The sequence below is a fragment of the Pseudonaja textilis genome, chromosome 1 (assembly GCF_049901715.1).
Source record: "Pseudonaja textilis isolate UNSWEBS1 chromosome 1, rPseTex1.2, whole genome shotgun sequence".
Taxonomy (NCBI): Eukaryota; Metazoa; Chordata; class Lepidosauria; order Squamata; family Elapidae; genus Pseudonaja; species Pseudonaja textilis.
This window is the reverse complement of record NC_141990.1, coordinates 298,829,533-298,840,496: the sequence shown is the minus strand read 5'-3', so window position 1 is coordinate 298,840,496 and position 10,964 is coordinate 298,829,533. Positions and strand designations below refer to the sequence as shown.

The 10,964-nt window shown below is 39.6% G+C and overlaps 2 protein-coding genes across 2 annotated transcripts in view; one reads left to right on the top strand and one right to left on the bottom strand.

Annotated features, from left to right (window-relative positions):
- TECPR2 (tectonin beta-propeller repeat containing 2) overlaps positions 1–823 on the bottom strand; it is a 47,116-nt gene extending 46,293 nt beyond the window's left edge. Inside the window, exon 1 of the mRNA XM_026698531.2 lies at positions 708–823. The gene's annotated coding sequence lies outside the window, so the exon portion shown is untranslated. The remainder of the gene's footprint in view (positions 1–707) is intronic.
- On the top strand, positions 807–9,658 carry CINP (cyclin dependent kinase 2 interacting protein). The gene is made up of 5 exons (XM_026698534.2): positions 807–914; positions 2,247–2,406; positions 2,605–2,728; positions 3,135–3,261; positions 9,309–9,658. Exons 1-5 carry the CDS (start codon positions 908–910, stop codon positions 9,509–9,511), a joined length of 621 nt encoding a protein of 206 aa, XP_026554319.1. The 5' UTR covers positions 807–907; the 3' UTR covers positions 9,512–9,658.
- The last annotated feature ends 1,306 nt before the right edge of the window (positions 9,659–10,964 follow it).

Sequence of the window (10,964 nt, the reverse complement as noted above, 5' to 3'; positions counted from 1 at the left end):
TTGGTTGCACAAATTTTTCACAAAATGTGGAATGCAGGATCTTTGTAGGACAGTGAGCTAAATATCTTTCCAAAATTTTAAATCAGTGGAAAATGCTCTACAAGGAGACAATAATGTGTTAGCAAACATAGTAAACAGAGGATGTATTGGTTTTGACACCAAAAAGTGTTGAACTCCCAATTTTCACCAGCACCTGAAGGTTGCTTTTGAGGGGCATTTCCAGAGTAGGACAACAAAACACCGTTTAGTTTTAGTTACAGCTGGCAGAATCTGCTTCCACCTGTTTTTAATAATGTCAAGTCTCTAACAGAGACCAATTTCAGTCTTTTGAGCAAGTTCAGATGACTGTCAGCAACCACAGCAAGCATACAAGCCATTTAATTGCGCATTTCAGAGAGGAAGGATTTGCACCAGCTAGTCCCGACCCCAGCAACCTCTTTCTTGAGAAGTTAACAGATAACAGATTAAGAGAGTTGTAAGGGATCTCGTAGGTCATCTAGTCCAAACTCCCCTCCGCCCAAGCAGGCAGTTAAAGGAGGGAGAAGGAGACTGACAACTCACCCCCTCTCCTCCGCCTCTAAAGAGAGCTGAGAGCAGAGCCAGGCAGCAATTCTTTCGAGACATTAGCCCCCAGACCTTAGCAACACGGCCCTTGGAGACCCAGCGCTCCCCGCCCGCCTCGCCTGTCTAGGCCGCAAGCTCCCTACCTCAGTAGGACTCAGGGCCCCTCATGATCAACAAGGGAAGCGAGTAACCGCTCCCTCCCAGGCCTGGCGACTCTGGGAAAACAAACCGAGCGCCAGCACTCGCGGCAGCCGCGGAGTCTCTTAGCCGGGAGGGGCCGGACGTGAGCGCATTTCCGAGAGGAAGGATTTAGGAAGAGGGTCGCCGTCCGCGAAGTGGGAAGATGGCTGGTGAGTTTTCTCAAGAGTGGGGCAGTTTGGAGGAGGGGGAGGTGAAGGCTTCCTCTCTAAAGGGGGCCCGGCGGGTGAATGGAGTAACTACACGGTTCGAAGTTACAACGGCACTGAGAAAATGTGACTTAGGTCCATTTTTCACAGTTATGACCTCTGCAGTCTCCCCATAATCAGGTGATCAAAAATTCAGATGCTTGATAGTGGGTTCACATTTACCATCATTGTTGTGTCCCAAGGTCCTGTGATCCCTTCTCACAGACAAAGTCAATTGGGAAGCCAGATTCACCTAACCACACGGTTACTAACTTTATCAACAGCAGTGATTCACTTAACAACTGCATCAAGAAAAGTCGTAAAATGGGGCAAAACTCATTTAACAAATGTTTCACTTAACAACAGAAACGTTGGCCTCAATTGTGGTCGTAAGGTGAGAACTACCTGTAGAGGTCGGGGCAGTGAGGACCGCCCGTGATGTTTCTGTGTGCCTCCCTCGACGTGGGTTGCAAACTGCCTCCCCGTAACCCACTGAAAAGAAAGTCTAGTCTAGTGACTCTTCCAGCCTGTCTTTGTGGTGCAAGGTCAATTAAAAAAACACAATTGATTGATCCAGCATTGGAGATTCTTGGGATAGGTTCTTAACAGCATGCCAGGCAAGACTTAAATGCAGTTTGGGTGGTTTCTAGTTGTCTAGGTAGGCAGCAGCATGTATAACTGCAGTTAGCTGGAAAGGCAAAGCAAGGTCGGGAATAGAAATTTGGGTAGGAAGCAACCAGAAGTACTAATAATAACAACAACAAAATCACTAGCATATCATTGCCGAGAATTCTTGAGTGGATATCTCCTTAAAACCCTCAAGAACAGAACTTAAAGGAGATTTTTAAAAACCTTTTTAGATTGTACTTCAATCTGTGGTAGGAGCCCACTCTTTTAAGTTGTGGGAACCAGTTACCACATTAAACTGTTGTATGGGCTGTTTGTTTAGGCATAACATGTTATGTAAATGAAGCAGTTGTGCTTTTGTAAACCAGATTTATGGTCTACATCTGTGCACAAGGAATAAATGTATGATAGGAATCATGCCAAATGTGGAAAAACTTGTTATCTGCTCCTTCAATGTTTTGTATATTTATTTTGTCCAGACAACATATAAATCTGTTTTCTATTGACATTTTCTTGGAGTAGCATGGTCCATATATGACAGGAAAGAATAGATCTTTAAATTTTAAATAATTTAAAATCTTTAAAAGATCTTAGTAGAAGATATTTTAAAAATAAAAATATTAGTAGTAAAATCAACTAATTTAAATTATTTTAATGTGTTTTGATTAGCTAGTAGTTCTATTCCTAGGACACCTGTATTGTCCATGAGTGCAAGAAAAATTAAAGATAATGCAGCAGACTGGCACAACCTAATGATGAAATGGGAAACCTTGAATGATAATGGATTTTCTATTGCCAACAAGATTGTGAACATCAAAAATGCTACACAGTAAGTACACCGATCTAATTTGTCAATAGTGTTGGTGCAAAACTCATTTTTATTTCATTTAAACTGGATTTTTTTTAAAAAAAATGTCATATGATGCACTTAGAAGTTTAAAGAAATTAAACAGATGATTCTCTGTTACAATTAGATGATAGTTAAGGTATTTTTCTTAAATACTAACTGATTTTTTTTAATTATTAGGCTTAAAGACAGCAATTTGGAGATAGAACATGAGGATCCCTCTGACAGTGAAAGACTGCCACTTAACTATGACATGGAATTGGAGCAGTGCTGTACAGAACTACTTGGGACTTTTAAAAAAATGGTACTTCTTACTAGAATCTGTGCTGAGAAACATTTCTATACTTCTCACCGGTCAACAGAAGTATATCTTTGCAGCAAATTGTCATATTTTTAATTATTTTATCAGGCCTATTCAAGACAGCAATCTTTAACTTTAAAAGATATTAAGCATATAAGCAAGATGTTAAATGAATGTATACTATGCATATTAATTCAGGAGTGCCAAACAAAGCTATTAAATCATGTTTAGTTGTGGCTGTTAAAAATGTCCTTAAAGAAACATGGTTTGTCACTATTGCTTACCTTGTCTATGTCCCACTTTTCAAAATTTCTTAGCTGCTAAAATTAGTGATCAAGCAATTTTGCTCAAAATGTTTACTGAACTTTCACTTCTTAAATGTTGAATCTTACTTTCTCAATTTTGCTAGGCTAAAATACATGAGAAAATGGAAAAACTGTGTTCAACAACTAAAGGGGTCTGTGACTTAGAAACATATCATCATGCAGCAGAACCCAAGGCGCCTTTATTTCACACGTGGCCTATTTCCCATTTCCGTAAGTAAATCTGACTTTTTGATAAGGACAGTTTATTTGAAAATGATAACAATTAATCAGAGATCTTGATAACTGCCCTTCATAAATTTATCAGATCCCCTATTTAATCACATAGTAATGACATTTATGGATTTCTTTATGTTCCATGCAAAAAATATATATGTCCAAAGCTCCTTCTGGTTAGCTTCATTGAATGATACTTGGTTGTATTTTGAAAGAGATAGAAAAAAAATCTCTCCCTGCCAATTTGTCTATATCAGTGGTTCCCAAACTTTTTTGGTCCACTGCCCCCTTGGTGCTACAAACTCATCCTTGGTGCCCCCCACCCAGGGGTGGAATTCAAATTTATGTGGGTGTGGCCTAATTTGAGGGTGTGATTTGCTGGTCACATGACTGGGTGGGAGTGGCTTTCTGGTCATGTGACTGGGTGGGCATGGCCAGGTGACTGGCAAACCAAATACAAGTGGTCCTCACTTAATGACCGGTTGTTTAGCAAGTGTCTGATTTATGACTCGCCTCCCCAGAGCTACTTGACCAGTTTTTGGAGTTTTGACAGCTTTAGATCAGGGGTCTAAATCCCACCCCTGCCTGTGTGTGTGAGAGAGAGGGAGAGAAAGAGGTTGGACCAGATCTCTCTCTCTCCCACCATCGCCAGAAAGCCACCGTCAGTCAAAATTCATATTAGTGGTCTCCGGGATTTAAAATTATGAGTTTGGTGGTCCCTGAGGTCCAAAGGTTTGGCGACACCTGATCCAAAGGGATAAGCCTGAGAGAAGGAAAGAGAGAGAGAAAAGAAAGAGAGAAGGAGAGAAAATAAAGAGAAAAGGGAAAGAAAGAAAAAGGGACAAAGAAAGGGGGGGGGATGGAAGGAGGAGACAGAAAGAAAAAGAAATAAAGAAGGAGGCAGGGAGGAGAAAGATAATGAGATATCTATTCTAGTCCAATCACCTGCTCCAGCAGGGTTAGAAGGGAGTGTGTGTGTGTGTTCTCCTTGTAATTTCCCAGTACATTTTGGTTTTGCCTTCTTCAGAATTGGCACTGTAATTAATACATTGGGGAAAAGTAATTTTTAGGGTGGAGATCTGGTCCAATGAATCCTGTTTAAAGCCTCAACAAAATGTGAGAGCTTCCTGATAGTCTTGACCATGTTTCGTCCACAAAACCTTTAATAGAAGCCAAAGAGGTTTCAATGTGCTGGCAAAGATGTTTCAATGTGGAAAAGGGCCTCAGTCTAAACTAGGCCTCATTCAATCTGATGTATCAGGTCTCTCTCTTTCTCTCCCTCCCTCCTTTCCTCCCTCCCTCTCAGACTGGCTTTGCTCTACTTTCCCAATGTGCCTGCGGGGCTGGCACTTCGAACATGGATGGATGGATAGAGAGATAGACAGGCAGGCAGGCAGGCAGGCAAACAGACAGACCTTTTGGATGGATGGATGGACGGACGGACAGACAGACAGAATGCGACAGCGGCGGCACATTGGGAAAGCGGTGGTAGCAGCTTTTCCCAACGTGCTGCTGCATTCGAGGCACCGGTTCTGGAGCATTAGTACAGTCAATGGGTGAACCTGCAGGGCCGGCACCTCGAACGCCCCCCTGCCGCCTCTTAGCATCCCCAAGGGGGCTGGCGGGGGGGGCTAAGAGGCAGCAGGGGAGCGTTCGAGGCGCCAGCCGCCCCTGCAGTTTCACCCATTGAATAGCACTGCTCTGGAGCTGGCGCCTCCAATGCGGAAACAGTGGCACATTACATGCCGCCACGGCCGTGTTCCACGCGCTGCTCCCCTGCTGCCTCTTAGCGCCCTTCTGCTGGCCCCCTTGGGGATGCTAAGAGGTGGCAGGGGGGCGTTTGAGGCGCTGGCCCTGCAGGTTCACCCATTGACTAGCACCGCTCCGGAGCTGGCGCCTCAATGGGTGAACCTGCAGGGCCGGCTGGCACCTCGAACGCCCCCCTGCCGCCTCTTAGCGCCCCTCTGCCAGCCCCCTTGGGGACACTAATAGGTGGCAGGGGGATGGTGCATTGAACACTGCCGCGGTGGCACATAACGTGCCACCGCTTCCGCATTGGAGGCGCTGGCTCCAGAGCAGTGCTACAGTCAATGGTTGAACCTGCAGGACCAGCACCTCAAATGCCCCCCTGCCGCATCTTAGTGTCCCCAAGGGGGTCAGCAGAGGGGTGCTAAGAGGCAGCAGGGGGGCGGCGTATCGAACGCGGCCATGGCCGCACGTAACATGCCACAGCTTCCGCATTGGAGGTGCCGGCTCACAGTCAATGAGTGAACCTGCAGGGCTGGTGCCTCGAACACCCCCTGCCTCCTCTTAGCGCCCCTCTGCCAGCCCCCTTGCCTCTTAGCGCCCCCCTAAGGCATCCCACTGCCCCCCAGGGGGAGGTTCCGCCCACTTTGGGAATCACTGATCTATATCATGTACAATTTTATATCTATCTCCTCCCTCTTGGTTGTTTTATTCCAAGCTAAAGAATCTGAAACATTCTAACCCTTTCCTTATGGAAAATGTTCTATACTTCATTCATTTTGCTTTCTTCACTTTTTTTCAGGTTTTTTTTGAAAATTTTTTGGGGGGGTTTCACAAAAACAAAATACAAATAAAACATCTTTTTTGAAAATAGCATGGTCCCAGGTTATCACTTCTTCATACAGACACAAAACTCAATTTCATGCTCATTTTTATATTCTATCCCATATCTTATTACCATTTTCTACATAGTTTTTTTTCCCTCTTCTAATTTTCTCAACTTTGTTTTAATTATCTCAATTCAAATCATTATATTTATACTTTTGTCTATCCTGTTACAATTTCACATTATCTTTTCTTATTAAGCAAATTTTTCCCTGTAGTTACCAATTAGAGTATGACAACTTTATATCCCTTAATTTTATCCATTCAAGCTCTTATTTAAGCTTCAATGTATAGCTTTAAGATTATAGCATTCAATATGATACATAACTTCCAATCGAATTCTGCTTGGTACATTTTAAAATAGACACTATATTGTTATATATATATATATATATATATATATATATATATATATATATATATATAATAATATATATGTAAATAAAACACATTCCATTCCAATTCAATTCTATCATTAATATGCATTAAAATCTTAACATCTTTAACATTTCTTTTCAATTGAATATCATACTTCCTTGGGAACACTTATAAACTTTCCATAGTTAATTCTTTTTTTTCCATATTTCTCACTTATATTTTTATAAATCATTATTAATAATTAAAAATGTTCCCTTTTAATTCTCTCAATCATTTTAATTCATTTATTAACAAATATGCTGCATTACAATAAATATTTTATCCATCATCATATTTTCTAAAGTTATTTCTAGGAGTAATATAACAAAGCTATCTTATGTACCTTTGCAGAATCCCTTTTACAATTAAATTTTCACCCATTATCTCTAAACAAACTTATGGTTACAATCCTTATATATTTTCCCTGTTTCTCCATTTCTTGTTTCTGTCCTTTACAACTTCTTTTCCTTGCCTTCTTCCCCCTCTTCTTCTCCCTCCCCTTTTTACCCCCTCGTCTCTCTACTTCTAACTCTCTCATCTGTAAACCCCCTCTTATGTTGCTTTCTAATATTATCTTTCAAATTGTTCTTCTTCTTTTTGGTTGTTTTTTCTGGTCTTAAACCTTTCACTCTCTTTCCCCCCTTTCCTTCCCCCGCCCTTAAAATTATTTGATCATTAAAGATGGCTTCTTCTTTATCCAAATCTTCTTGTTCTGCAAGCGTTTCCTGTTGTTTCTCATAGTTCCAGATCTCCATTTCTAAGAATTGAAATACAAAGCCAAAAGAACCTCTCCCTTCTTGTGCATCTTCTTTCCGTTTTTTAAGTTCCATTTTCAGTTCTTCTAAGAGTGATACCATTTTGAAGACTTTTAAACAACCACCCGGTTAATTTTAGTCATCTAGATGCAAAAACCAAAAATCTCCAAATAATCCAAGGCTGTTTCTTCTTGCTTCTTTTTTTCACTTTCTCTTCCTGAGGTTCTATTATTTTGTTACCAAGTTTCCATTAAAATATATCTTTGAGGAATCTTGTTAAAATTTCACTGTAAGTTCCTTTTAATTACAGTTCCATTCCTTAATTCCAGGCAGTCTCCTCCATTTTTCCAGATCCTGCCCTTCTAATCTTTTTTTTCTCCTTTCCAGCTTTTAAAAACTTTTAAATGTCCAGAAATCTTTATTATCCCTTTGACTTTTATTTTCAGCTTAGATGCCTATTAATGTCAAAGTGGATTTTTTTTCAGTTTCTTGCTTAAGTCTCTTAGCTGTCAGTATAAGGAAGGGAAGAAAAAAAATCTAATCCTTTCCCTTCTCTCTCTCCTTCGCAGCTTCAAAATCTTCTTTGGGAACAATGTTGTTAAGTTTAAATTCCAGGATACCTTATTTGTTGCTTTTGCTGTTTGACCCAGTCAACCAAAACTTTCTCTTCTTATCTTCCTCCTGCACATTCTTTTCTGGTCGAGCTCTTCTTTGAGGTGGCCATTTCTCACCACCGCTACAACCGCCTTCTGGAAAGGGAGTAATGGCCAGCTGGGCAGGAGAGATGCGGCTCTCCTCAACTCTGCAGGCAGTCTCCCCCCTCTTCACCACCTCTACAGGGTGGCTTAGCCCCGAAACCAGCCGGCTCGGGGCGCTCCAGAGGCGAGCCCAGACCGAAACCACGCACGATCGCGGATTTCTGTCTGTCGCCGAAGAAGCTCAAACTGAAAGAACACTTTTTTTCAGTTTTAATGTATATTGTCATCATACAGTTGGAAGATACCTTGGAAGTCCAGCCTATTATCCAGTGCAGGAATTTACACCATTCCAGATAAGTGGCAGTTCAGTCTTTTTTTGAATGCCTCCAGTGATAGAGCACCAAGCTGTTCCATTGTTGTAGTTCTCACACCCAGGAAATTCCTCCTTATTTCTATTGGTGATCTTTCTCTCTGTTAAGGTTCCACCTATTCGTTCCTGTCTTACTTCAGGTGCTAAGGAGAATAAATCCAGTCCTTTTAATTGTGCTCTGTAGAACTTAACAACTTTGTTTCTCTTCTTTGCACTCTTGGATTGACCATTTCTGCTTTTAAAGGAATCCTTTTGGAACTGTTCACAATTATTTTCAAATTTTACCATGCTAAATACCATATATTGTAATCTGTCAGTAACCAAGATAGTTTACGAACAAGTTTAGAAACACTGGTGTCAACGCAGTTCAACAAGGGATTGCACTTCTTGTATCTATCCATTTGAGGCAATTGGCCATTTATTTCTATTTTTACTTGTTTCTTAATTAATAATAGTAGCCCAATGTGCTTAACATAGGATCTGATGATTTTTAACTAGTTAGCAATCCATTAAACAAGAGATCTTATCCCATGATTGCTGAGTTCACTGATAAGGAACTTTGCCAAAGGCTGTTGAAAATCCAAGTAAGCAGCATCAACAAGCTTCATCTACCTACTTTTTGACCCCAAACATTCTGGAGTGGTGATGAAACAGGATTTAGTGCTGCATCTTATTCTGATTTCCCTTATTTACTCCAGATTATCTTTGGGTCCCATTTTAAAAAATGGTATCCCATTATAACAAGCCACAGAGATGGTTGGTCAAATAAATGCATTCAGACGTGTTAAATTTTAGTTCTATAGGGAGAATATTTCATCTCACTGTAGTTTTCAAGATTCCACATTATAAATCGAGATAGATGTATCCTATAATTTAAGCCAGTTATCAGTTTTATAAACTTCAGAATTTACAGTTTTTTTAATCTAATAATACTGAAAGGTTTTTAACTAAACACCTTTATGTATTGAGCTGAATGTCTAGTAAATTCATAGGCATATCCCCATTTTTTTCTTGGCAGTAATTCAAATGCTAATCAGGTCTGATCTACTTTGATTCAAAGATCAGCCAAATTTTATGCAAGTACTATGTTGCAGTATGCTGAGAAATGTGTGACAAAAATAGGGTTTAAAACACAATGCAGGACCTTTTTTTAAAAAAAAACTTCTTTTTCAGGTGATGTCTCGATCAAGCTCTTAGATATGTATTCGCAAGAACTGAAACTCAAGCACACCATTGTGGAAGAAATTGCTCATACGGCTGACCAAGATCTACTGATGGTCTATTTATCATCATGGTTATATCAGCCCTACATTGACAATAACAACATAGTTCTGTTAGAAAGTATGTTGTTAGAAACAGGGCATAGACAGCTATAATTGTACCTATTTATATGATATTTCAGTTCACCTTAAATTTCACTCTTTTAAGTAGCAAGATATATAGTGCTAATATTGTTATGGATTTATGATTTTGTTACACTTACTTACTTGCAGCTTATTTATAATAAAAGTTCTTTCTTATGATTTATACCTCTTTTTGTTCTATATTATACCACAAAGCACAATTGCCTTTTATTTCGAAGTGTATTATGAGCAATATGGCTATTTTCAGAATACTTTGTAGTTTATCTGGGTATGTAACTGGGCTGTCAGAAAATTAGTTACATCTAAGTAGTTTAATCCTTCCCTAACATTCATAATGTGTGAATATGTGAGAATAGTTTCCTGAGTCTCCTCAAACTGGATAAAAGATATCAAGGAAAAATCTACAATCATGTATACTTCTCCACTCATATGAAAATAAAGCTGCATAATTATATATGTTTTACATAAATATATACAATTTGCAGAAGGCATAGTTTCTCTACTTTCAGACTCATATCTTAGTTAAACATTACTACTGGCATATAACTTATGACATTTTAAGCGATTAATACAAGAAAACAAGCAATAGAGTAAAAACTTCAGATTGTGTACATCACATTTACAAATATGCCAAAACAAAACAATTCCTGGGCAGTTATTTAACATGGGAGTGTTCCAGTCGTTGTAAAAAATAATTAAAAAACAAGGTTCAGAATAAGGAAGATTCTGAAGCCCTTCAAAAACCAAGCAACTTATATGATACAGCCAGGATAAGGGAGATAAACAGACTTCTAGAAAATAAAAAGGGAAATGCAGTCGTGGCCTGGTATGTAAAGATCAGCACTGTGCTCTTCCATTTTTGGCAACATATTTGCTAGATGAATCTCTTATGAGGGTGTCCTAGTATGTTACTGGTCAGTCTCTGTTCAGATTGTATTTATAATCTCTTTCGACTTCTTCCATCCCAACAAAATGTTAGAAAGATTATATAAAGGAAATCAGAACTCTTGATTATCAGCAGGATGACTCAAAAACCTGAAGAGAATGGGGACAGATTTGCTATAATGGGAGATTCCAGCCAAAGAAAGATCAGGTTCAAAAATGGACCAAATCTGGCAGGGAACTTACAAAGGAAAAGAGAAAAAAGAGAGGGAGAGAGAGAGAGAGAGAGAAAATGGTGTATTTAGTCCCTCCATCCTATACCCAAGGCACATTATGAATTACTTGGTTACATAAAAACTACAGAGATGCCTCCTATAATCACTTGGAAAGAATTCAAGAACTGCTGCATATACAGTACTTTCCCTAATTTGTTTAAAATTGCTGTAATGTGAGATGATGCATTATATCATACTTAGCTACTTCCAAATCACAGGACCTGTTGCTTAGACTTTTGCTCAGGAACTAAAAGGCCATATACCAGTACATGTCTTATCAAGAGGCATATTAAGCTGGCTCCTCTTCA

Coding starts and splice junctions, on each gene's coding strand:
- CINP (XM_026698534.2), top strand. Junction 2,729..3,134: donor TTGGGACTTTTAAAAAAATG/GTACTTCTTACT, acceptor CAATTTTGCTAG/GCTAAAATACATGAGAAAAT. Junction 3,262..9,308: donor GTGGCCTATTTCCCATTTCC/GTAAGTAAATCT, acceptor CTTCTTTTTCAG/GTGATGTCTCGATCAAGCTC.